At 45.3% G+C, this 27,790-nt stretch overlaps 1 protein-coding gene across 1 annotated transcript in view; it reads left to right on the top strand.

Annotated features, from left to right (window-relative positions):
* The window catches only part of utp20 (UTP20 small subunit processome component), a 141,080-nt gene that overhangs the window by 26,454 nt on the left and 86,836 nt on the right, over nucleotides 1–27,790 (top strand). The window contains exons 13-27 of the mRNA XM_038780162.1: nucleotides 552–707; nucleotides 3,087–3,178; nucleotides 3,877–3,982; nucleotides 4,973–5,123; nucleotides 8,091–8,153; nucleotides 9,983–10,141; nucleotides 11,062–11,138; nucleotides 11,537–11,616; nucleotides 13,377–13,620; nucleotides 17,827–18,012; nucleotides 19,519–19,609; nucleotides 19,704–19,789; nucleotides 21,652–21,777; nucleotides 25,126–25,292; nucleotides 27,381–27,589. Coding sequence (XP_038636090.1) covers nucleotides 552–707; nucleotides 3,087–3,178; nucleotides 3,877–3,982; nucleotides 4,973–5,123; nucleotides 8,091–8,153; nucleotides 9,983–10,141; nucleotides 11,062–11,138; nucleotides 11,537–11,616; nucleotides 13,377–13,620; nucleotides 17,827–18,012; nucleotides 19,519–19,609; nucleotides 19,704–19,789; nucleotides 21,652–21,777; nucleotides 25,126–25,292; nucleotides 27,381–27,589 — 1,993 coding nt within the window. The remainder of the gene's footprint in view (nucleotides 1–551; nucleotides 708–3,086; nucleotides 3,179–3,876; nucleotides 3,983–4,972; nucleotides 5,124–8,090; nucleotides 8,154–9,982; nucleotides 10,142–11,061; nucleotides 11,139–11,536; nucleotides 11,617–13,376; nucleotides 13,621–17,826; nucleotides 18,013–19,518; nucleotides 19,610–19,703; nucleotides 19,790–21,651; nucleotides 21,778–25,125; nucleotides 25,293–27,380; nucleotides 27,590–27,790) is intronic.

Here is a 27,790-nt window from a genome sequence, read left to right as displayed (position 1 = left end):
GCTCCGGTTTCCTCCCACAGTCCAAGGATGTGCAGGTTAGGTGGATTGGTCATACTAAATTGCCCTCCGTGTCCAAAAATTGCCCTTAGTGTTGGGTGGGGTTGCTGGGTTATGGGGATAGGGTGAAGGTGTGGGCTTGAGTACGGTGCTCTTTGCAAGAGCCGGTGCAGACTCGATGGTCTGAATGGCTTCCTTCTGCACTGTAAATTCTATGATTCTGTGAAGGCGGTGTGAACTACCAAAGCAAGTGGTTGAGGTGAATAGATTTGATCAAAAGGAAACTAGCTGAGTACGGGAGAGAAAAGGGAAGGGAAAGGTGAGCTGAAAGTCTGGGGTGAGGTAGATGGATTGAGAGGAGATTCGTGTGGAGCGTAAACACCAGCACGGTTTATTTGGGCCAAACGGCCTCTTTCTGTGCTGCACATTCTGTGTAATAAATTATCTAAAGTGTGATTTTTGGAATGTCTAAAGCTTCAGGAAGCTCGGCATTGGTGTGTTTGTACTCTGGCCTTTCATGCTAATCAAATAAATGCATTTTAAACATTTTCCAGCTCCCATTTGAGTGATGAAAATGATTCCAATGGTGTGAAGGCTGGAGGACCGGTTACTTTGGTTTTAGACTTCATCCTGTCATTGCTCCATCTACCTGAAGATGAAGATGGTCTTGCACATAGCTGGGCTGCTCTTGTCGTTCTTCCTCATATCAGGTGAGAGAAGCATTTTGGGCACTCTTATCTATGCGGTCAAAGGGTGGACTTCAAAGTATTTGATCTTTGCACACTCATTGGGCAGCCCAGTTACTCTCTGTCTTAATTTCCCAGCCTGTGTTTGGTTAGAGTGTGCCAAGTGGGGACATCGGGCAACTCGTATCTACTTCTGTCAGCTGTTTCAAAGAAATACTTGACTCTGATCAGAGACCCGTCCAGCAGATTGTCATTGCTCACAATTTATAATTTGTGGTACTATTTTAATGGGGAGGGGAAACTGAAAGAGCAGAAGAACCTGAGGGTGCATATTCACAAGTCTGTGAAAATGGCAGGGCAAGCTCAGATGCCAGTGAAGAACACCGATGGAATACTTTGCTTTTTAAACAGGAGCATTCATAACAAAAACATGCTAAACCTTGACAAATCTCTGGTTAGACTTCAATAGGAATATTGTCCCCAATTCTGGGCACCACGCTTTCGCAAGGAGATCAAGGTCTTGAAGAGGGTGCTGAGGAGGTTTTCTCGGATAGTACCAAGGTTGAGGGTTGGTGGGGGAAGTTCAGTTATTTGGAGAGGCTGCAGAAGTTGGGATTATTCTCTTTGGGGCAGAGAAGGTGAAAGGGAGATTTACTGGAGGTGTTCAAAATCACAACGGGTTTTGTTAAGAGTAAATGGTACGTGGATCGGTAATGAGGGATCATGGATTTAAAGATAATTGCAGAAGAACGAGTGGGAAAAGATTTTTTGACTCTCGCAGATGGTTTATTCAGACCATGCTGATTAAAAGGATGGTGGAATCAAATTCCATAGGAATTTTCAAAGGCAAGTTGGATGTGTACTTGACAGATTCTCAGCATTACAGGGAGAAAGTAGGTGGTTGGACTTGTTATGAAAACTATACTTAAACTTGTTGAGAGTGGAGGTCCGGAACTTGAATTCCTGATGGACCTCATAATCTTTGTTATGTGCAGGCCGGGAGTGGGCTGTCTATGAGCAGATCAGCATGTTTAGGTTCTTTGGACCCAGGTGCGTCAGGTCAAAACGGTGTGACAATCTAAGTTAGGCAACGGGACGAGGAGCGCCATGTAAAACTAGAGTCCTACGCAGGGGGAATGAAGTGGCCCCAAAGGAGATGTCCCATTTTGGTTGGAAGAGAGGGGAGCAGTGAAACAAGCTTCAAGCAGGAAAAGGGCTGCGTGGTGCAGACTTTAAGTGAAGAAGGCAGCCAAAGGTTGGCGACTCAGTGCTGTGGACCGTTTGAGCAAAGGTACTCCTTTGCAAAGTAGACTTCAGCTCAGTGCGTACAAAGAGCTGAAGTTGTGAGTTGAGGGCAGACTCGGAAATCCAGGGGGGGCAGAATCGTGGGAGATGAGATTAAAACCCTGCAAGGTGGGTTTGGCATCTTTCCAGTTGTATTGACTTTTGGAGAGAATTTCCAGGTTAGATCTTCGAAGCTGAAGCTGGAATTCTTTCTGGGAACGATAAGAGTTTTATTGAGATTGGTTGATTCACAGTGTTTGCTGACATCTGGTGAGTGCATTTATTGTGCAGAGTGGAGCCTTCAACCACAGTTTGTCTATTAATTCACATGTACCTCACATTAACACTGAATGTTAGAGATTATTTTGATCTCTCTGGCCCGATGTAATGAAGTTTATTTTGTTTGCTCTTATGGGTTTATTCTTTCTGCAAGTGTTTTGAATCTCAAACGTTGTCTACTTTGAACAAAACATATTGATCCGTATCTAAATCTTGCCAACGGTTGCGGGGATTGGGGGGGTGCCACAAATTGTAACAGACTAAAAAATTGGATGTCTTTATGCTGGGCCAAATTGTCCACTTGTGTCGCAAAAGCAAAGTGCTGCAGATGCTGGAAATCTGAAATGAAACCAGGAAAATATTCTGATGAAGGGTCACCGACCTGAAACATGAGCTCGGTTTCCCTCACCACAGATGCTGCCAGACCTGCTGCGTGTTGCCAGCATTTTCTGGTTTTCTTTCAGGCTCCTTGCTCTGCTGTGAGTTGTTTCATGAGGCTCGCCTCGTCTCGTCTTGTTCCTATACGGATGGCATTTTTTACAGACATACCATTAGCCTGACTCTCAGCTCCTGATGGTCCAGCCTTGACCTGCCAGTTAGGGGTTATATTCCCAGCAGCGTAGTTATCCGGGTCATAGGAGCGCCGTGCCACCTGTGGGTTAAGGGTGCAGAGCCCAAGGGAGGCGGTTAGGGCTACCATGCGTGGCTAGACCAGTTATGCTCTGAAGTCTACAACTCCCATCATTCTCTTTCAGCAGCTGAGGTACATTTCTGCAGTTTCACTGCAGTTCTCCAGTTCATTTATTTCAGCAACATATACTATGCCAATTTTTCTTGCAGGCCAATGAAAACAGAAGACGTGTTGGTCTCCGTTCAGTCATTTCTTAATTGTTTACTGGCTGTACTTGAAGAAGGTGATTCCATAAACGAAGGTCAGTAGTTTGCTGTTAGAAAGGGAAGTTTAGTGGTTTTATTTTATACTGTTTAACCATTGCTGTGCCAAAGTTCTCCATTGACTGTGAAACTCTTTGGTAAGTCCTGAGGTTTTGAAAAATGTTGTACACTCTATCCCTCTCTCCGTCTCCCTTTCTCTCAGCCTTGCTCTTCTTTCCCTCATCACTCGCTCGTGCTCTTTTCCCTCGTCCTATGCTCGCTCGCTCTTTCCTCTCTCGCCCCTGCTCACTCTCTCTCTCTCTTCTCGCCCCATGCTTGCTCGCGCCCTCTTCCCTCGCCCTCTGCTCACTCACCCTTTCTTCCCTCGCCTCCTGCTCGCTCTCTCTCTCTCTTCCCTCGCCCTCTTGCTTGCTTGCTCTCTCTTCCTTGGTCCTCACTGGCTCTTCCCAAGCCCTCCCCCACCCCCCATCCCTTACCCCCGGCTCGCTCTCTTCCCTCGCTCCTCTCGCAAAGAAAATTGAGGTAGATACCTACATCCGTATTAGAAATAGTTAAGATGCTGCAATGGATAATGTATAATGTCACTCTGGATGGATATGCTCAGACAGGCTCCTGTCCCACCTTGCTGATCCTTAACTCCACTGAAATCTTGATGAACCTATTTCTTTATTTTTGGATTGGGTTGTCCATGACTGGTTTTAGTTATCCATGGCTGGGCCTATATTTATTTTGATAGGATGGACGTACGTTGCCCGTCAAGCAGTCAGTACGCTTCTGAGCCTAACCGAGACTTTGGAAATTCTCAACTTTCTGCCTGTAGAACGTGTAAGGAATTTGATGAAGTAAGTATTTCTTTAATTACTGTGACATGACTTGAAAATCTTTCAGAGCCATGAATTGCATTTTGGGATTGAGAATTTGTTGAGTCCAATGAGAACGTATAATAAACTGGTGTAAAAATGGTAAGTGCCAGAAAAACCCAGCAGGTCAGGCAGCACCTGCGGAGGGAGAAACAGTTAATGTTTCAAGTTCAATATAATTCTTATTTGAACTCAGCATTATCTCTCTCTCTGTCTCTCTCTCCTTCCGACCCCCCCCCCCCCCCCCCCCCCCCCCCCCCCCCCCGCACAGAGCTGCCTGCCCTGCTCAGATTTTTTAGCACTTCCTGTTTTTAATTTCAGATCAACAGTATTTTGCTTGTGTTTTAGAATATAGTAAGTGGCGTTTCATACCTTATGTCAGCTGTTGGGAGGTAAATACGGGCAGCATGGTAGCCTAGTACGGGCAGCACGGTAGCTTAGTGGTTAGCACAATCGCTTCACAGCTCCAGGGTCCGAAGTTCGATTCCGGGCTTGGGTCACTGCCTGTGGAGTCTGCACGTTCTCCCCCTGTGTGCGTGGGTTTCCTCCGGGTGCTCCGGTTTCCTCCCACAGTCCAGAGATGTGCAGGTTAGGTGGATTGACCATGCTAAAGTGCCCTTAGTATCCAAAATTGCCCGTAGTATTGGGTGGGGTTACTGGGTTATGGGGGTTATGGTGGAGGTGTGGGCCTGGGTAGGGTGCTCTTTCCAAGAGCCAGTGCAGACTCGATGGGCTGAATGGCCTCCTTCTGCACTGTAAATTCTATGAAATAGAGTATTTGTACAACTTGCCATGGCAAGCAAACTACATACTGGAGTTGTGCAAAGCTGTGCAGTAATGAAGTGTTGTCATGTGCTGGGCATTTTGATTTTTTTTAGTAAAAATGCGATGCTTTTAATGTGACGTGTACAGTCGCCTACCGGATTTGACAAATCAGGCCCACCGGTTTTAACATTGGTTTCATTCTCTCAGAAACTCACCGTCTGACCCCTCTGCCCTATTGCTGGGTGACCTGTACTATACTCGGGTAGCTTTATGTGGCTGCAATGATCTAATTTCGCAAGACTCTCTGCCTGATCTGTTCAAGGAACTTCGACCAAATCTTTCAACAGACATTTCAAAGGTACTTGAAGTTTTCAATTTGTTAGCATCACTGTCCATGTTAGAATCTCTGATGTCCCTGATATTTGCTTTTGCATTAATTTAGTTAAATCACTTTACAGCCTTTGGATTCTTTTGAAATATAGTCCCTGTTAAGAGGGAAATCGTGACAAGCAATTCTTACCCAGTACTGCCCCATCACAAACAGTATTTTGACAAAAGACCAGGAGCGCGATTCTCCGCAACGGCGGAGAATCGGGAAGGCTGCCGTGGAAGAGGCCGTCACCCACGGCAGCCTCCACGCCCCCTCACGGGACCCGATTTCTCCCCCCCCCCCCTCCCCCCCGGTCGGGGCTAGGAGCGGGGCCCCGGGCACCTCGGCCGCGCGCCAAGCATGACGCTGGCTGACGCGTCTAATGACGTCAGCCGCACATGCGCAGGTTGGACAGCACCAATCCACGCATGCGCGGTTGCCGTCTTTTCCCTCAGCCGCCCCGCAAGACGTGGCGGCTTGATCTTGCGGGGCGGCGGAGGGAAAATAGTGCGTCCCTTTTGGATGCAAGGCCCGCAATCGGTGGGCACCGATCGCGGGCCTTTGCCCTCCTTGGCACGGCCGTGGTACTGCCGTGCCAATTGGACGCCTAGAAGCCCCAAACGGGCTTCTGGCGCCCGTTTCACGACGGTGGCGACCAGGTGTGGTTGCCGCTGTCGTGAAAAGGTCGTAAACGGCCGGCCACTCGGCCCATCGGCCTCCGAGAATTGCCGTTCGCCGTGAAAAATGGCGAGCGCCGATTCGGGGCGCGGGGCGAGCGTGGGGGGGGGGGGGGAGAACAGCGGGGGTTGCAAAAAATGTCGGGAGGCCCTTCCGCTATTCTCCCAAGCGTCGTGGGGAGCGGAGAATTCCGCCCCAGGTTAGTTAGTGCTGTTGGTCGAAGGATAAGTATGGCCAGAATACAAGGGCGAAGTCTCCTGCTCTTTAAATCATACAATGGAATCCTTTATGTTCAGTGAAAGGGAAGACAGGTATTCAGAGCACCCCTGACAGTGACGCACGCCCGCCGTACCACAGTAGAGCATTGCATGTTCTCCCCGTGCCTGCGTGGGTTTCCTCCCGGTGCTCCGGTTTCCACCTACATGTCCTGAAAGACGTGCTGTTAGGTGAATTGGACATTCTGAATTCTCCCTCAATATGCCGGAATGTGGTGACTAGGGGATTTTCACAGTAACTTCATTGCAGTGTTCATGTAAGCCTACTTGCGACAATAATAAAGATTATTATTATTTATTATTATTATTAGTATGATTAATAATCTGATTCGGATGACTATTTTCCATTAGCCGAATCACATAGATAAAGAAATTACAACCCATGTTTTTCTCATGTTAGAGTGTTGCGCTGCCACCCTACTTAAACATTCACTTCTTCTACCACTGACACACAGCGGCAGTACTTGACACCATCTAAAAGTTGACCTGTGGCAACTTGCCCAAGGCTCTCTCTGCAACGTTTCCCAAACACCACTACTTCCAATTTAATCTCATTCACACGCTACCCCGACTTGGAAACATAAAGCGTTCCTTCGCTGTTGCTGGATCAAAACCTTGTAACTCCCTCTCTGACAGCACTATGGGTATAGCTGCACCACATGGACTGCAGCGGTACAACAAGGCAGTTCACCACCACCTTCTCGCGGGCAGTGAGGAATGGGCAAAAAATGCCAACATCCCAAGAATGAATAAAAAATCCTAGGTTTGGAAGGGAGAGAAGGGGAAAGTCTATTGAAAACATTTATAGACATAATCAATCTAAGGCTTTGAGAAAGAGTCATCTGGACTCAAAACGTTAGCTCTTTTCTCTCCCTACAGTAGATTTTCCAGCATTTTCTCTTTGGTTTATCAATCTGTATGTCTTTAATGACAATGGATTTTCTTCAAACCTGTTCCGAATTTGACCGCAATGTGAATTTGGTGGGGAGTTCTGTTGATTTAGTTGTTTGGTTAGTAACTTGGAGCTGATGATCTTGTTGAGAAGAGTACATACTCATAGAATGGCTGCACAACAAGAGGAGGCCATTCAGTCCATGCCCATACAGGCTCTGTAAGAGCAACTCATCCTGTCCTGCTCCCCTGAAAATCTTTTCTCTTCAGATAATTATCCAATTTCCTTTTTGAAAGTCCGAATTGAACCTGCTTCCACCACATTCTCGAGCAGTGCATTCAGATCCCAATCACTTGCTGTGTGGAAAATGTTTTGCTGCCTTTGGTTCTTTAAGCTGGTCACCTCTGATTTTTGGCCCTTCCATCAATTAAACCAGTTTCTGAAGCTGTAGCTGTCATTATAAGTAGAATTTTGCATGCAATTTTATTCTGCAGCAGGAGCTGAGAATTCTATAGATGTGTTAATGGTAAGTATTGTGTCTTAAACATTTTCTAGTTATTTTGTGGGGCGACATGGTGGCCCAGTGGTTAGCATTGCTGCCTCATAGCATCAGGGACCCAGGTTTACTTCCAAGCTTGGGCGACTGTTGCGTGTTCTTCACGTGTCTGCGAGGCTTTCCTCTGGGTTTTCTGGTTTTCTCCCATAGTCCAAAGATGTGTAGGTGAGGTGGATTGGCCATGCTAAAATTGCCCCTTTAGTGCCCAAAGATGTGCAGGTTAGGTGGGGTTACAGGGATCGGGCAGAAGTGTGTGGGCCTAGATGGGATGCTGTTTCGGAGGGTTGGTGTAGACTCGATGGGCTGAATGGCCTCTTTTTCTGTACTTTAGGGATCCTTTGGCTTAGTCTCAACAGAAGAAAATTTAAGTGATTCTGTGTTGATCTAGATCACTGCACAAGCACGTGCTTGTAATCAAATCGGCAAACTTGGGATCATTTGTTCTGGATTCGATCAATAATGAACATACTCACCGATACCTGCTCTGTTTTACAGTTCTTGAGTATTTCCTGTTCACTGGTTTTCTATAAACATTGCCGGTTTCTGTGTTTTAGGTGCGGCTGCTTACACTGAGGATCATGAGTCATTTTGAAGTGCAGCTACGTAAAAAAGTTGAGGTATGAAATTTCCACCCTGTGAGAAAGGCAATGGAAATAATTGGACACAAATAAAATGACATAAGTGCAGAAATGGTTCATTCAGGCCAACTGGTGATTCTGTCCGAAAGAGTCGTCCCCCCATCGCATTCTATGTCCTTTCATCCCCTTTTCCCTCAAGTGTTAGTCTAGCTTCACCTTAAAATCTCTGTGTATTGATATAGAGAATCAGAGAATGTATAAGGCATCTGGCCCCTCAAGCCTGCTCCACCATTCAATGTGATCATGGCTCATATTTTATCTCAATGCCATACTCCTATTTCCCCCCACCCCATACCCCTTGAAGCCTTTGGGGTGCAGAAATCTCTCCGTTTCCTTAAATATACTCAGTGATCTGGACTCCATCTTCCTCTATGGTGAAGAATTCCACAGGGTTCACCACCCTCTGTGAAGAGGATTCTCCACACCTCAGCCCTAAATGGCCTACCCCTTATCCTGAGAATGTGACCCCTTGCTTTTGGCCCGCCCAGCCCGAGGAAACGCCCATCACTGCATCCAGCCCTGTCAGAATTTTACGGAGAGCTTCCATCTCACTGAGGAGGCTTCAGACCAAATCTGCATCCAACTCTTTTATAAGATGTGGGCATCACTGGCCTGGCCAATATTTGTTGCCCGTCCCTAATTACCCTTGAACCGAGCAGCTACCTGAGTCATTTCAGAGGGCAGTCAAGAGCCAACCACATTGCTGCTGACCTGGGTCACATGTAGGCTAGATTAGGTAAGGATGGAAGATTTTCTTCCCTAATGGAAATTGGTGAGCCAGATGGGTTTTTACAACAATAAGTCATAGTTTCCTGGTCACCATTACTGAGACTAGATTTCAATTTCATAATTTTATTAATTGAAATCAAATCACGCTGGCTGCCATACTGGGTTTAGATCGCATGTCCCCAGAGAATTAGCCTGGGCCTCTGCATTACTAGTCAAATACTGTAACATTTAACCTTAGACAGCACCTTCAAAACTAAGACCGGTACCATCTAGAAGGACAAGAGCAGCAGATACCTGGGAACTCCACTACCTGGAAGTTCTCTTCCAAGACATTGGCCATCCAGACTTGGAACGATATCGCCGTTCCTTCACTGTCACTGGGTCAAAATCCTGGAACGCCCTCCCTAATATCACTCTGGGTGTACTTACACCGCGTGGACTGCAGTGGTTCAAGAAGGTGGCTCGCCACCATTTTCCCGAGAACAATTAGGGATGGGTAATAAATGCTGGCCTGACCTGCGAGACTCGCATCCCGTGAATAAATTTTAAAATGATCACTATGCCATGTCTCCCTCTGTTCTGAAAACTCTGCTCACGTTTTGAGAGTTGTGACACATTTCAGCACAGCAGTTATGGCCATTAACAACATTCTAAAACAAACAATCCGCAACATTTAAAAAAAATAAATAAAAATAATTCGCCCCCATTTCCTAACATTAATGGATCCTTTCAAAAATGTCAGGATCTGGATCAATATCCACAACTTTACCAAAAACTATTCAATCCTTCCTTGGGTTGAACCCTATTGGGTATCAGATTTCATTTAAATTTGTCCATTAATTTTTGAGATATCTGTTTACAGACCAATGAGCTGGGCTGAAAACATTACCTTCACCCATCTTCAATAATCTGAGGTAATTTGTGCATCGTTTAGCTGCATGGTTTCCATTATAATTGTGGAGGCTGGAATTTATAACGTGGAAACGTGATCAGAAATTGTGTTTAGACTTTGCAGCGGTTTAATACAATGATTGCCATCAAAATACAAACTTTCCTATGTTTGCTTTCTAAATGCGTAGGATGAGAATGATGGAGATCTTCAGTCTGTATTTGCCATCTTACTCCAAGCTGAGCTTGTCCCTGCAACTGTTCATGACTACAGGGAGAAATTATTACATCTGAGGAAGCTAAGACATGATCTGGTACAGATGTGCGTCCCTGACAGCCTGTATGATGAGGTAGGGAGTGGGGCCATTCTTTTATATTTGTGTTGAAGTGTTAGCAAGGGATCAAACCCACTGGACTAAGACCAGCAATGGTACACTTGCATTCCCCAAAATAATATTGACATCTGGTTTAGTTGATCTGGGGTTCATTCTATTTTGGCCTTTTTGTTTGGAAGTAATGGAGATGCAAAGCAGGGCTGCCAACATCTGGAAAGAGAAAACCAAACTAGTATTTTGAACCTGGGTTCTTTCATGGATAAAACCTGATGCATTTTCGATCCTTAATATTTCATTGTATGTGAGCATCATTGACAAGGCCATCATTTGTGGCCCGTCCCTCCTTGCCGAATGAACTAAGTGGCTTGCCGGGTCAATACTGAGGGAAAGTGTGGATTGCCGTGGATCTGGAGTCACATGTAGACCAGACCAGCTAAGGATGGCAGATTTCCTTCCCAAAAGGACATTCGTGAACCAGGTAGGTTCACGAGACTAGCTTTCAATTCCAGATTTATCAATTGAATTTAAATTCTACCAGAAAATTAGCCTGATCCTCTGGATTACTAGTCGAGTGACATTACCATTGCGCCACCGACTCTTTCCTCCCCTCTTCCCCCTCCCCCCGCATCCCATAATTAAGATGTATTTTCTCTTTACTGATGTTGACTGAACCTGTTGTGTATTCCTAGCAATGCTCCGGTACCTGCTGCTGTCTGTCTTTCAGGTTAGGTAATTGTGCAAGAAGATTTCTATTTAGCCACTTATTCATCTTATTCTTTTGATATCGGCGATCTGTGAAGTCAGAACAGGTTACTACCTCAGTTAAATGGCAAATTGGTTGATGCTTACGTGGCAGTTTATATGTGATGGATGTTTCGAATAGTTTGTGCTGATTGTTGAGTTTTCTGTTTACTGGTTTGTATTACTTTTTCCAGGTTCCTCTTCAGTATTTAATAGGAATGCTTTATATAAACTTCAGTGCACTGTGGGACCCAGTGGTCGAGCTAATTGTGTAAGTATTACTTAAGTTACAAAGTACTTGATGACTTTCATGCTTAAACCCCTGCCACACCCCAATACATAGAAAGAAAAATTATTAATCTCAAAGGCTGTAAACATTTGGACCCTTCTTCAATGCTGATAATCAGTAGAGGCTAAGAAATAGGAATTTTAAGATAAACACTTGATTTTGCAGTTAACCGATGTGGAAGGATATAATAAAGTAACCACGTTTTGTTCAGTTTCTGCTTTATCCAAATCAGTGTTGTTTTCATGTATATTGTTATTGAATTTGGTGTGATTTTAAGAATATTTGGTATAACCTAATTTTATAATTGAACATTAGATGATCCGAAAAGAAATTAATTGTAATTTTTAAATATTCTGTGCTATCATCTTTTCTTCTTCCAGATCCCATGCAAATGGAATGGAAAATAAAGCATTCTGGCATGTTTATTATGAACATTTGGACCAGGCAGCACACTTTGCAGGTAACCAAATCCAGGAGATTTTTTAACAAAAACAGAAAATGCAATGTCGAGCTTTGACAATGAATCATCCAGACTCGAAACGTTAGCTCCATCCTCTCTCCGCAGATGCTGTCAGACCTGCTGATATTGTCTGGCATTTTCTGCTTTTATTTTAGATTCCAGCATCCGGAGGAATTTGCTTTTATCTTAGGAGATTTTTTAAATGTTTTTTAATACATAAATTGATCTCTCATTGCATTGGTCGGAGAAATGTTGGTGTTTTGTAACAAGGCCATCACACCACAGATGGGAAGACTTGCATTTGTATAGAACATTTCATAACCTCAGGCTGTCCAAAGTGCTTCACAGACAGTGAAGTATGTTTTTTTAAATAAATTTACAGTACCCAATTATTTATTTCCAATTAAGGGGCAATTTAGCATGGCCAATCCATCTACCCAACACATTTTTGGGTTGTGGGGGCGAAACCCACGCAAACACGGGGAGAATGTGCAAATTCCACACGGACAGTGACCTGGGATCGAACCTAGGATCTCGGCGCCGTGAGGCAGCAATGCTAACCCACTGCGCCACCGTGTTGCCCGGCAGTGAAGTACGTTGTGATTCACCCGAATCACCACATGTAGTATTATTTTGTTGTTCTGGTAAAACCCTCCTTTTCAGGATAACAGTCTAATTGAGAAGGCAGGGGTCATTTATCAAGCCTGTAGGCGGGGGAAAAAGACCCCATATTTATTTAACACTCCAATATCCTTGCAATATTCCAAACCAGTGGTCATTTTGTTTTGAGCATATTCAGTCAGTATATTTGGATATGTGACACAGGCTGTAAGCTGCCACGGTCACTCTTAGAGTTGTTGCGGCTAAGTGTAAATTTTAGTCTCCAGGTCTGGAAGCACACATAGGCCCGACCAGGTAAGGATAACAGATTTCCTTCCCTAAAGGACATCAGCGACCCAGATGGGTTTTTATTGACAATCATGGTCACCATTACTAGGACCAGCTTTTGGTTACAGATTTATTAATTTTCTTTGGCTTTCTCATTTTCATTGACATCACGTTGAAGTGTGATAGCTGCAGTGGAATGGGTGTAAGACCAGATCTAACTGCCAGCATTTCTTTATTCTATCATGGACTGTGAGCCTTGCAGCCATGTTTCTCCCTAAGGAAGGTGGTGGTGAGTTGCTTTCATGAACCATTGCAGTACAGGTACATCCACAGTGTTGTTAGTCGATTTTCTTTTGTAGTAGTTCGGTACGACCGAGTGATTTGCTAAGCAGAGAGCAACTAAGAGTCCACCACATTGTGGACTGTGGAACTGGAGTGACATCCAGGCTGGACCAGGTTAGTCGGCAGATTTCCTGTGTTGGAAAACATTAGTGAACCAGATTCGTTTTTAATGACAATCTGCTTGTTTCATGGTCACCAATATTGAGACCAGATTTTAAATCTAGATTTATCAATTAAATGTAAACTCTGCCAGCTGCTGTGATTGATTTGAACCTGTGTGCCCAGGTAAACCTTCGGATTACTAGTTTAGTGACATTACTACGCCACTGTTTTCCCATTATTATCTAGTTCCGTGTCTTAACTGAAGTAATTGCAATATGACATTGTCCAGGTGAGCGATTTATTAATGTTCATAACTTTTGAATCCATGATTTTCCTTGAGCTCTTGTAAATGTTAATTATTGATAATCTATTATTCAAATATAAATGTTTTAAATTTGTATTTAATATTAGCTACATTCTTTTTAAAGAGCAAGAATTAAAATCTGAATTTGGGGAAGCACTGAAGGAAGAGGCCACACCGAGTACTGAGAGTATTCCGACGGCTATTGTCGGAAGATTGTACCAGGATCAACTTCACTTGGCAACTAAATCCTGTGAGAGAACGGATCGCACCAACTTCCGTTTCCTGCTTTGGAAAGCAATGGGTGACTTTTCAGACAGAGTTGAACCTCGGTCAAGGGAACTCTCTCCTTTGCTCCTGAGATTTATTAAGTAAGTCAAGAAAAAGCTTTATGCAGAATTGTTGCAGAAAGGGGCCATTCGGCCCATCGCGTCTTCACCTGATCTCCGAATGACGATTTCACCTAGTGCTGTTCTCCTGCTTCCTCCCTGTAACTGCGCATTCTTCCTTTTCAAGTAACCGTCTAATTCCCTCTCGAGTGTTTGGATTGAATCTGCCTCCACCACTCAGGCAGTGAATTCCAGACTTACTACGTGAAAAGTTTTTCTCTTATCGTTTTTCCCTCTTTTGACAATTACTTGACATCTGTTCTCAATCCTTTCACGTGTGGGAACGGTTTTCCGCTATCTGTTGTTCAGACTCCTTGTGATGTTGAACACTTCTATCAGATCTCCTCTCGGCCTCTCTTCAGGGAAAACAGTCCTAGCTTCTCCAATTCTCCAGATAGACTGAAGTTCTTCATCCCTGGAACTGTTCTCATGAATCTTTGCTGCACTCTCTTCAATGCCTTCACACCTTCCCTAAAGTGTGGCATCCAGAACTGGATGCAATACTCCAGCTGAGACTGAGTTAGTGTCTTACGCAAGTTCAACGTAATCTCCATCTCGTTGCAATTGGCACAGTCCCAGTAAAATTATCCTTTCAGAGATACTAAGATTTAAGAGTAGGGCAGTCCGTTTGTAGATGTGGAGAATGCAAGCAGAGTATGATAGACTAATCCGGGCCAGTTAGGCAGAGGTTGAAGGATCAGATCCAACCATGACTGCAGGGTGAAATCTAATTTAATAAATCTAGTAACTTGTGGGGCATTAAGGATGACGGGTTGCCTCAAAAGCCTACTGGGTTCAGTACTACACTGCATGGAACAGAATGGGGAATCGCCCCATGTGGCCTGCATGTAACTCCAGTTTCCTGCTACAATGTTGATGCCTAATGGCCACAGGACAACTAGGGATGGGCAATAAATGCTGTGTTGTTAAGTCTCACCTGATCAGAACAAATATTTAAAGATGAGAAATGTTTAATGTTCACAACATTGGACGTTAATTTTGGTGTATTATAGAAAAAGAAGCAGAGCACGATTATTAGAACATAGAACAGTACGGCACAGGACAGGCCCTTCGGCCCTCGATGTTGTGCCGAGCCTTGTCCGAAACCAAGATCAAGCTATCCCACTCCCTGTCATTCTGGTGTGCTCCATGTGCCTACTATCACAGCAGGCAGTCCATTCCACACCCTAACCACTCTCCGAGTAAAGAACCTACCTCGGACATCCCTCCTATATCTCCCACCCTGAATCTTATAGTATGCCCCCTTGTAACAACTACATTCACCTGAGGAAATAGTCTCTGAACGTCCACTCTATCTATCCCCCTCATCATCTTCTAAACCTCTATTAAGTCGCCTCTCATCCTCCTCCGCTCCAAAGAGAAAAGCCCTAGCTCCTTCATCCTTTCCACTCGCTCATCTTGCCCAGATCGCACTGCAGCATCTCTGCATCCTCCTCGCAGCTCACCGCCCCACCCCACTTTTGTGTCATCTGCAAATTTGGAGATTATACATTTTGTTCCCTCGTCTAAATCATTAATATATACTGGGATCCCTGCGGTACCCCACTAGTCATTGCCTGCGATTTGGAAAAAGACCTGTTTATTCCTACTCTTTGTTTCTTGTTTGTCAACTAGTTTTCTTTCCATCTCAAAACATAACCCCCAATCCAATGCGCTTTAATTTTACACACTAGTTATTTATGTGGGATTTGTTGAGAGGCACCTGAAAGTTTGAATAAACCACATTGACTGGCTCCGCCTCATCAACTGTACTAGTTACATCCTCAAGAATTGCAGTACATTTGTCGAGCATGATTTCCATTTCATAAATCCATGCTGATTCTGTCGATTCTGCCACTGCTCTGTTCTACTACTAAATCTTTCATAATGGATTCTAGAATTTTCCCCATTGTTGATGTCAGGCTGACTGGTCTATTCCCTATATTTTCTCTACCTCTCTTTTTAAATAGTGGGGTTACATTAGCTACCTTCCAATCCATGGGAACTGTTCCAGAGTCTATAGAATCTTGGAAGATGACCACCAATGCATCCACTATTTCTAGGGCCACTTCCTTCAGTGTTCTAGGATGCAGATTATCAGGCTGTCGGGATTTATAAGCCTTCAGTCCCATCAATTTCCCCAACACCATAGAACATAGAACAGTACAGCACAGAACAGGCCCTTCGGCCCTCGATGTTGTGCCGAGCAATGATCACCCTACTCAAACCCACGTATCCACCCTATACCCGTAACCCAATAAACCCCCCCCCCCCCCCCCAACCTTACTTTTAAGGGCACTACGGGCAATTTAGCATGGCCAATCCACCTAACCCGCACATCTTTGGACTGTGGGAGGAAACCGGAGCACCCGGAGGAAACCCACGCACACACGGGGAGGACGTGCAGACTCCGCACAGACAGTGACCCAGCCGGGAACCGAACCTGGGACCCTGGAGCTGTGAAGCATTTATGCTAACCACCATGCTACCGTGCTGCCCCCATGTCCCTACTGAAACTGATTTCCTTCAGTTCCTCCCTCTCACTAAACCCTGTGTTCCCCAATATTTCTGGTATGATTTTGAGTCCTTTGTGAAGACAGAACCAATGTAATAGTTTGTCAGCCATTTCTTTGTTCACCATTATAAATTTCCCATGTTTCTGACTTTAAAGGACTTACATTTGTCTTCATCAACCCTTTTCTCTTCAAATACCTATAGAAGCTTTAACAATCAGTTCCCTGCAAGCTTACTCTCTTATTTGATTTTCGCCTCCTTTGCTGAATTTTAAATTACTCCCAATCTTCAAGTCTGTTGTTTTTTTCTCATAAATTTGTATGTTTGCTATCGTCTATTCACCATCATCCCATTAAATAATGGTTTACAATCGATCGTAACCAACTCGCGCCTCATATCAGGACCGAGTCTAGGAATCGACTACGTAACACTCCACCTTGATAAAGAATTCTTTCAGTTTATGATCGCTCATCCCTAAGGGATCTCGCACAACTAGATTGCCAATTATTCCTTTCTCAATACGCAATACACAGTCAAGGATGGCCTGTTCTCTACTTGGTTCCTCAATGTATGTTTTCAGAAAACTATCCCCTGTACACTCCTGAATTCCTCCTCTGTGGTATTTTTCTAAATTTGATTTGTCCAATCTATATGCAGATTAAAGTCACCCATAATTACAGATCTTCCTTTATTGCATTTCTCCAACTTCCTGTTTTATGCCATTCCCAACATACCACTATAGTTTGGGGGTCTATATACAACCCTCACTAAAGTTTTTTGCCCCTTCGTGTTTCTCAGCACTACCATACAGATTCCATATTGTCAGAGCTAATATTCTTCCTAACAATTTGCCAGTTATGCAACTCCACCGCCTTTTCCTTTTTCCCTGTCCTTCCTAAATGCTGAACATCACTGGATGTTTACTTCCCAACCCTGGTCCCCCTGCAGCCATCGTTCTGTAATTCTGACTATATTATACCTGTTTACATCTATTTGCGTGAGCAATTCATCCACTTTATTGCGAATGCTGTGCACATTAAGGCACGATAAGCTTTATGGCTTATCTTTCTATCATTCCTTGTTCTGTTCCCATAATTTTTCACTGAGGCCCTGCCTGTTTCTGGTCCTTGATTTCGCTGCCTATCACTTTTCTTATTCCCCTTTCGGTCTTTTGTTCTTGTCCTTGATTCCCCCTCCTCTGACTCCTTGCATAGATTCCCACCCTCCTGCCATTTTAGTTTAAACACTCCTCAACCACTTTAGCAAATACTTCCCCAAGGACATCAGTCCTGGTCCTGCTCAGGTGTAACCTGTCCATTTTGTATTGGTCTAACCTCCTGAGAACTGGTCCCAATGCCCCAGGAATCTGAAACCTTCTTCCTCACACCATCTCTTCAGCCATGTATTTGTCTGATATATATATCCTGCTATTTCCACTCTGACTGGCACTGATAGTAATCTTGAGATTACTGTTAAAAGACTATAATGTTCCCACATGCACTATATGAATAAGCATTGATCAGATGACCGGCCCCGGGTCGCTGTCCGTCTGGAGTTTGTACGTTCTCCCCATGTCTGCAGGATAGGTGAATTAGCCATGCTATATTGCCCCTATTTAAAGGGGCACAGCTCGGGGAATATTGCTAGCAAGTGATCTGTCTCTGCTTCATTCAGCAATGAATATTATCCAGTGGATTTGTTGGTAGCCCCAGCTGAGGACATCAGGAAGCAGCAGCATGCTGATGAGAAGGCAACCACTGTGGAACTGAAGGATGAGAGCTCTGCCATCGACTCTGAGGTTGCAGCTCCTGAAGATCCCACGTTTGCTGTAGGGAAGAAACCCAGGAGAGCGGCTGTAAAGTAAGTACAAAGAAACACTTCCCTTAAACTTGAACTCATCCACACATTTCTATTGAATGAAATGAAATGAAAATGGCTTATTGTCACGAGTAGGCTTCAATGAAGTTACTGTGAAAAGCCCCTAGTCGCCACATTCCGGCGCCTCTCCGGGGAGGCTGGTACGGGAATCGAACCGTGCTGCTGGCCTGCTTGGTCTGCTTTAAAAGCCAGCGATTTAGCCGAGTGTTTAGTGGGTGTTTAGAATCATAGAATCCTTACAAAAGGAGGCCATTCGGCCCATCACATCTGTACCAATCCTCCAAAAGAGCACCCCACCTCAGCCCACTCCCCTGCAAACCCGTAACGCCACCTAACTGTTGGACACTAAGGGCAATTTAGCATGGTCAATCCACCTAACCAGCACATCTTTAGACTGTGGGAGGACACTGGAGCAGATTGAGGCTATCCTATAGCCATACAGGAGTATATTTCCAAAATGGTATTGCCCCAAAATTTACTACTGTTGGTTAATTGCATGAAATAGATGCTCGACAATCTTTTCTCTTTTGTAACCACTCTCCCCACAACCTTCCAAGATCTGATGCCTTCGCATCCCTGATTTTAATTACTGTACCATTGGTTACCACATCTCCAGTTGCCAAGGCCTTAAATTCTGGAATTCCCTCCCTAAATCTCCCCAACTCTCTGCACATCTTTTTATTCTTTCTGGCACTCCTAAAAGCTTTATTGACCAAGCTTTTGATCAGCTGCCCCAATGTCTCTCTACCTGACGTGGTGCTGAATTTTGTATTTCAGAGAAGGGATGCTTTATTATGTTAAGGATGCAATTAAACGTTCAAGTTATTGAACTGGTGAAGTGGTTAGCACTGCTGCCTCACGCCGCTGAGGACCCGGGTTCAATCCCGACCCTGGGTCACTCCGTGTGGAGTTTGCACATTCTCCCAGTGTCTGATCTCACCCCCACAACCCAAAAGGATGTGCAGGGTAGGTGAATTGGCCACGCTAAATTGCCCTTTTAATTGAAAAAAAACAATAATTAGGTGTTCTAAATTTATTATTTTTTTAAAGTTATTATTGTTCTGAACTTCTGGATCAGCCACTCTGGGGCCTTGGTGTAATATCTCATCAAGGGGATAGCATCTCTGACAAAACAGCACTCCCTCAGTTGGAATGTCGGACTAGATTACGCGCTTGCTCTGAGTGGAGCTTGAAACTGCAACTTTGTGACCGTGGAAAGAATGACACTAACTAAGCTAGCAGCTCTGTAGACCCAAGTTTTGATGGGTAAAAGGTCTGTTCTGCGAATCAAAACATAATCCACTGAAGCATTTAATCCTTCACGTGACACATTTGTGGTATAAGTGCAGAGACCCATGTTGTTTTGCCAATGGAATGTAGGTTATGCTTTAATATTATCCAGCCCTCCAGTCCTTTGCAATTTTTAAACGTGTTATCCTTGACGTGTTTCAAATTCTGAAAATGTTAATGCAATTTATGTTGTTCCAGACAATTGATTGTTCACCTGAAGGTTTTCTCAAAGTTTAACAACCCAAGATCTCTCTACCTGGAACCCAAGCTGAAGGAATTGTATACACAGGTATTAGTCGGGTATATGGTTCGGAACACATGGTATCTTCCACTCTCTTCCTGCTGTTAAACACGTCTTTTAAACTGTTCTTTTTCCATTTTAGTTGCTATGTCATCATTACCAGGATGTGCAGAAAATCGCCTTGGAATGTCTGCTCACTTACAAACACCCACACCTGTTGCCTTACAGGTAATACTATTCTGCCCCATGCCTCTGTTAATAAATTTTATTAAAGGATTTAATGTATTTAACACTGCAAGAATTCAAGAGGGGCATGGGCAACCATTGGCAGATGAAGGGGGGTTAAATAGGGCCGGTATCACCACATTCTGGGAGGCACTGATGGCGGTGTTTGGGGATGATATCATAGCTCATAGGGCCCTTAGGGACAGGAAAGACAGGACAGCCAAGCAGCGGCTGATTGACTCCATACAGGGGATGAATCTGCAGTACTCCACGGTCCCAACCATGGAGCTGCTGTCGGAGAGGAAAAAGCTGCCGGTGGAATTTGAGCTGCTCTCCATAAGGAAGTCAGTCCGCCAGCTCCACCTGGCACAAGAGGCACTCTGCGAACATTGAGACAAGGTGAGCAGCATGCTGGCACAACAGCTAAGAAAAACAAGCAGCCGCAAAAGAAATAGCTTAAGTTAGGGACAGAAATGGTAGGACTGTAGCAGACCCAAACGAGGTTGATGCAAACTTTTATTGAGGTCTATACACCTCCGAATCCCCGGAGGGGTCTCGGTGAAGGACAGTTCCTAGATTGACTGGATCTAGCAGTGGTGGGAGAGGACAGGAAAGAAGGGCTGGAAGCTGGGCGAAATTGTGGAATGCATTAATTCCAGTCAGGGAAAGCACCGGGAACGGATGAGTTCCTGGTAGACTTTTACAAACAATTTGCAGCAGCGTTGGCCCCGCACCTGCAGGAGATGTTCAGCTGTCAAAGGGGGCCCTGCCTCCCACGCTGGCCCATTGATCCCAAAAAGGACAAAGACCCGACAGTGTGGATCATACAGATCCATTTCTTAAACACTAATGCAAAACTGCTGATGGGGCGCCTGGAGAGCTGCCAGCCAGATATGAGCGCGGAAGATCAGACCGGGTTTGTCAAGGGCAAACATCAGGCGCCTGCTGAATGTAATATTGACCCCATCCGGGGAGAGGACACCAGAGGTGATCGTCTCCCTTGACGCTGAGAAAGCTTTCGATCGAGTAGATTGGAGGTTCAAACCGCAGCTAAGGATATCAGTAGAGAATGTCCATTACAGCTCCAGTTACTTCATCCTGTATTATGAGAAATAAGGGCAGTGGAGCCCCTCAAGCCTTCTGCGACCCCAGGCCGACAGCAATGTGACTTTTAACTCTCCTCTGAAATGGCCAAGGAAGCCACTCAGTTATTTTCAAGGTGACAGCAGAATGGGCAACCTTGACGGTGATGCCACCATCCTGCGGATGAATTTAAAACAATGTCCTAGTTTCAGCTTCTTCAGCTTTATTGGGCTGAGGTGGCAGTTGAGGCTTTTTAAACACCTTCTGACTTATTGTAATGGCCCATTTATATTCCATTTCAGCATAAACGTTCTGTCCCATAAACGTTCTCTCCCATCACCAATATATGTATTTGGGTGATTATTGAAATGTTCTTGGACAGAAAAGTGGAAGCTTTTTGCACTAGGCAGTTTGGGAGTATTGCTGAAAAAGATGTTGCTGATACCTTTCACCTTACACTCATCAGGGCAAACACAAGAATGCCAAATTTCATACTATCACACCAAATTAGGTACTGATTGGTTGGCAAGTCCACTCTGATTGACCGTGACGTGGCCATACGCGGCCTGTTCCACAATATTCACATTAGCACCTCTTATAAATCAGGTCTCTGACACCCGGAGACAGAATTAGCCTTAAATATTTAATCCGCTGACTGAAATGTGATGTACATTTTACAAGACTTTGATGATCCAATGTTTGAAATCAATGGAGAAAAATCTCTTGTAATTCCATTAACATTTACATTTCTGGTTTAAATTAATCTTGGTTTCTTTGTACAGGGAAAACCTCCAGCGACTGCTAGAGGACAAGAGCTTCAAAGAAGAAATCATTCACTTCAGCATTGCAGAGGAGACAACCATTGTGTCAGCCCCACACAGGGCTGAGCTCATTCCAGTTATAATGAGGTAAATAAAGCTGTGTTTGTAAATGTTTTTATTTATATACACAAAACCGTGCTGCATAGAACGAGTGTAAACCATTATACTGGGCAAAGGAGGGGGAGTGGAACAGAAATAGTGGTCTGATGGAGGTTGGCCAGCTTGACGCCTGATCCACGACAAATTACTTGGCTGGGGCTTGAGGGCCCCTTGCCAACAAAAGATTTGCCAACATTCCCACCTCTAATAGCGACTCACTGGCATCCTGCTCGACTGAATGGCTTAACATTGGGTCTGCAGCACAGAAACAGGCCATTTGACCTAACTACCGTGTTTATGCTCCATACGAGCCTCCTTCCATCTCACTGATCAAATATCCTATTTCTTTCCCCTTCATGTTTTCACCTAGATTCCTCTGAACTGGATCTATTCTATTTGTCTCAACCCACATCCTATGCTAGCAGGTTCCATATTCTAACCACTCTCATGGTAAAATACTCCTCTGAATTCCCTTTGACTTTATTAGTGTCTATCTTATATTTATGATGCATAGCTTTGGATTCCCCCACAAGTGGAAACACCCCCGTGCCCTATTTGGAACACTTTTTGGGTTGCCCCTCAACCATATCCAATGACTTTACAAAGTTGTGTTCCTCATTTAACTTCTATGAGGTGAAACTTGTCACTAGTTTGTCACCTCATTGGTACCTGTAATGAACTTCTGACCTTCTATTCTTCTACGGTGGAGTTAACGTTTAGTTTTATACGCAGAGAAAGGTTTCATGGCTACTTCGGTTTTAAGCACTGCAGCCAAGAATTTGACAGGGTTATGGACAAAGAAGAGGGGGTTAATAATCTTAGTGTCACAAGTAGGCTTACATTAACACGGCAATGAAGTTACTGTGAAAAGCCCCTAGTCACCACACTCCAGCGCCTGTTCGGGGACACAGAGGGAGAATTCAGAATATCCAATTCATCTAACAAGCACGTCTTTTGGGATTTGTGCGAGGGAACCGGAGCACCTGAAGGAAACCCACGCAGACACGGGGAGAACGTGCAGACTCCGCAGGGACAGTTATCCGAGGCTGGAAATGTACCTGGGTCCCTGGCGCAATGCCAGCCACTGTGCCACCCGCAAGTCATTTTTAATTGGGAGGCCTGAAACCTGCGACTCTTTTAAATATCATTAAGTTCCGTGCTTTAACCTCGTTGCTTGCGGAGGTTACAATTATTAGCCCAATATTTAAATGTTGACTACAAGTTTAGAACCGCATTTAGTGTTGACCACCAAGGCTCCAGGGATCCACGCTAATGTCAGAGTCCAAGTAGGGAAGAACCAGAAGGGCTGAAAGTACTCTGGAGTGTCAGGGCACCTAGGGGGCGGGATTCTCCCCTACCCGGCGTGACGGAGGGTGCCGGCGTAGGGGAGTGGCGCCAACCACTCAGGGGTCGCGCCTCCTCCAAAGGTGGGGAATTCTCCCCACCTTTGGGGGCCAGCCCCGCGCCGGAGCAGTTTGCACCGGTAGACTGGCGCAAACACCCGGCGCAGTCGGAAGCGGGGCTGGCCGAAAGGCTTTCGGCGGTCGGCGCATGCGCCGGCAGTGACGTCAGCGGCAGCTGGCCGCTGACCTCACTGCCGGCGCATGCGCGATGCGGGGTTCTCCTCCGCGTCCGCCATGGCGGAGGCCGTGGCGGCGCGGAAGGAGAAAGAGTGCCCCCACGGCACTGCCCCGCGGAGTGAGCGGGGGGCCCCGATCGCGGGCCAGGCCTCCGTGGGGGCACCCCCCCGGGTCCGATCGCCCCCCGCCCCCCCCAGAACCCCGGGGGCCCGCTCGCGCCGCTGAGTCCGCCGTTTCCGAGGTGGTGTACACCTCGGCGGCGGGAGAAGGCCTCCCAGCGGCGGGACTTCGGCCCATCCGGGCCGGAGATTTAAGGTTAGTTGTTAAAAAAAAGAAATCCCGCCGGCGCCAGCTGTTTTCACAGGCTGCCGGCGGGATTTGCACAACGCCGGTTTTTTACCGGGCGGGAGAATTAGGAGACCTGCGGGAGCGGAAATCACGCCGCTTCCCGCCAATTCTCCGACCCTGCGTGGGGTCGGAGAATCCCGCCCAGGGAGTGGGGTTCAAATGCACACATTTGGTTAGATGTCAGGATGTGCTTCACGCACATGCACATGCGTGCATACACTTTGTACATGCAGTCACAACATGCACATATAGAGTTCCTCTTAATATTGAAAAATGTTCCAAAACATTTCCAGAGGGTAATCAGATTAAAAAAATGACCATGGAGTAAACATTCGAACTGGTGCCTAAAGACTTGGTTAAATGATTGGTTTTAAGATGCAACTGAAAAGAGATGGGCGGGCATAAGGAGGGAATTCCGGAGCTTAAGGCACAGGCAGCTGAAGGCACGGCCACTAATGGTGGAACAATTCAAATTGGAGATGCATAAGAAGCCAGGCAGAGTGACGTGGAGATCTCGGATGTATACAAGGCTGTGGGGATTTTGCAGGTAGAAAAGAGAAACGGAGATGAGGCCAGGGAGAGATTTGAAAATGATGAGAATTTTAAAACGCAGATACTGGTAGAGTGGGAGCCAATGTTTAATAAAAAGAAAAAGAGGTGCATTTGTATAACTCATTTCACGACAGCCAAATATCTAGGTTATACAGCCAATTACGTTCTTTTGAAGTGGTGCAGTAGGAAATATGGAGCCAGTTCTATACACAGTAAGCTCCCGCAAACTACTAAATGGCTAAATAATCTTTTTTTAATGTTGATCGAGGAATTAAATTTGACTGGGACAACGGGGAGAACTCCCCTATTCTTCTTCGAATTGGTGCCGTGGAATCTTCCAGGCAGAAGTGAACTTGTCTTGTGTCTCATCTAAAAGATTGTACCTCCAACAGTGCAGCGCGTTCTCAGTGCTGTGCTGGAGTTAGTTGGCGAGTACAGTGCTAAAGCGAGTTGGTGCGAGTTAGGAAATGGGACAGCAGAGTTTTGGGTGAGCTTAAGCTTCTGGAGGGGAGAATTTGGAAGGCTGTCCGGAGAGAGCTTTGGAATGGTCGAATCTGCGTGCAACAAAGGATGAGGGTTTCAGCTGTTGTGAGGGTTGACGGGCAGAGAAGGGCAATTTATTGAGCTGGAGGTTGGCAGCTTTGATCGGTAACAGAGGCAAAACATTTGGGGGAAACAAAATATGGGGGTAGCCTTGTGGGGTCTGTATGGTATTCTTGGGTGGCTGAACTAAGAAGTGTTGACATTTGAAGATGTTACAATTTCCTGACTTAAAAGCAATTGTTGTCTTCAAATCTCCAGAGGTAAATTATAATTCTTCCTTTTAAAAATGTTTAATTCCATCACCTTTTTTAAGGATTCTTTATGGGCGCATGAGGAGCAAAACTGGAAACAAAACACAAGGCCGAGCAGCGGCAGGGACACGAATGGCCATCGTTCTAAACTTCCTGGCTGGCTCTTTGCCTCAGGAGATAGACGCCTTCCTGGATCTTCTCCTCGAGCCTGTAAAGCATTTAACTGAGGGTATGACAGAACTCTGCATCTTTTATCATTTATACTTGAAACCTGCTGTTCCCTTTTGCTGCCCTGTACTTGCTGAAGAACTTTATTTTCATTTATTCTTTCACAGGATGTGGGCATTACTGACTAGGTTTCATTTGCTGCCCATCCCTAATTGACCTTCAGAAGGTGGTGACAAGCTGCCGTCTTGACCCACTGCAGTTCGTGTGGTGTAGGTACACCCGCCGAACTGTTAGGGAGGGAGTTCCAGGGTTTTAACCCAGTGTAATTGAAGGAACGGTGATATATTTCCAAATCAGGATGGTGTGTGATTTTGGGGGGAAACTTGCAGGTGGTGGTAGTCCCATGCATCTACTGCCCTTGCCTAAATAGTAGAGGTTGTGCGAAATGCCGTGTGCTGCCATGTGTAATGAAGGAGTATTAGCCTGAATGGCTAGCTCTGTCTCTCGCCACAGATGCTGCCTGAGCTAGTGAGTGTTTTCAGCATCTACCATTTAGTTTATCAAGTTCCACCACCTGCAGTATTTTCCTATTGTGATGCCTACAAAGAAGTCTTCCGTCTTCATTCCTTTGTTAAAAGAGAATGTGATGTGTGCATTTTAAGGTTGTGATTTTTAAAGCAGGATTTGCAACTTGGATTTGGGCTTCCCAATTTAAAACCATCCAGGCTGATATCTGCTGTCACCCTGTTTCTGATTTTCACTTTCCCAATATCGAAATCATGGTAACGTTCAGATAAGTCCATTGATCATAATCTGGTGAACCTCTGTGAAATTTGTGTTGTGGTGCTTGATGTGGGCACTAATGGTGATACGCTCCCCGATAAATAGCCAGTCGTATCTAGTCTCCAGGGTAACAATTCCATGGATCAATCCCAAACTATCCCCACCGTCCCCCTCTCTCAATCGCCCTGTATCAATCCCAAACTATCCCCACTGCCCTCCTCTCTCCTCATCACTATCAATTCCAAACTATCCCTACCATCCCCCTCTCTGCCAATCACCCTGTATCAATCCCAAACTATCCCCACTGCCCTCCTCTCTCCTCATCACTATCAATTCCAAACTATCCCTACCATCCTCCTCTCTGCCAATCACCCTGTATCAATCCCAAACTGTCCCCCTGCCATCCTCTCTCCCCATCCCCTTTATCAACCCCAAACTATCCCCACTGTCCCCCTCTCTCTCTCTCCATCGCTCTGTATCAATCTCAAACTATCCCCAGTGCCCCAATCTCTTGTATCAATCTTGAATTAACCCTGCTTGCTCTTCCCATAGCTCTATATGAATCCAAAATTATTCCCATTGCCCCACTCTCATCATAGTCATATATCAATCCCAAATAGAACGCACTGTTGCACAGGCTCTCCCCATGGCCCTGTATTAATCCAAGGCTATTCCCATTGCTCCACTCTCTCTCCAAAGCCGCGCTCTCTCCTCCTAGCCCTGTATCAATCTAAAACTAATTCCTCTGCCCCATTCTCCTTCCATAGTCCTGTATCATTCAATACTAATTCCACTGCTCTGTTCTTCCTGCACTGATTCAAATTTGTTCCTGGGGTGGGCACCACACACACATTGTGATATTTATTGATATTTATTTCTGGTTACCCGGAGAGTATTAGTTGGCCATGTGATGTGGAACTGGGGCCAAGTAGGCCAGACGGGGCTTCCTTCCCTGTGGGTTGTTGGTGAAACAAAAAGATTTTGAGGAGAAGCTGGAAGGCATTGTTGTCACAGCGCTCCAGGTTGATTGAATTTAGTTGCACAAATTGCACTTTGGCTGGCAAATTTAATATTTTTTTATATTGAATGTAAGTAATATGAAATCACAGTAGCAGCAGTAAAGCCATAACTCGCCTTCGGGTTTAACTGTGCTTTTCCCACTCTCATTCAATAGTTAGGTTCGCAAAGGTGCATCTGTGGGATCAAACACTTTTGTGATTGTTGAAAGCCCTGATGCATTTTCAAAAAAGGTCGATTTAAAAACACTGTTGTGTGGCCCCCACAGGGGAACATGTAATATAAACAGGTATCTTGAATTTGTAGTTTTTGTATGCTTCATGTTAACTTTTTATTTTTCTTGCTTCAGGATCCTGTCTGTGCACAGTATTACAGTCGGTAAAGTCACTGGATATGTCAAAGGTTTTGCCCCTAGGGCGTCAGCACGGTCTGCTAAACGGCATTGAATTGGTGATGAAAAAACTGGGCCATCTAATCCAAGACTACCTGCTGAAACTGCTTCAGATTGTACTGTGCATGACTGCATCTGTATCACAAATTCTTCAGCTAAGAGACCAGGTGAGCTCTGTGAATTCAGAATGTGCCAGGTGTTGAGGTGTCAGCCGAGGGCTTAGGGGCCCACATGATGTCATCTGAATCAGAAGGTCATTAGTTCAAGCTGCACTCAACAGGCTTGAGCAAGTAACCCTGTACCGGCACCTTCAGAGAGTGCTGACTTTCCGATGAGGTGTTAAACCGAGGTTCTGTTTGCCCTCTCCA

Source organism: Scyliorhinus canicula, chromosome 20 (assembly GCF_902713615.1).
Source record: "Scyliorhinus canicula chromosome 20, sScyCan1.1, whole genome shotgun sequence".
In the NCBI taxonomy this organism is placed as follows: domain Eukaryota; kingdom Metazoa; phylum Chordata; class Chondrichthyes; order Carcharhiniformes; family Scyliorhinidae; genus Scyliorhinus; species Scyliorhinus canicula.
This window is presented reverse-complemented; position numbering and strand designations above follow the sequence as displayed.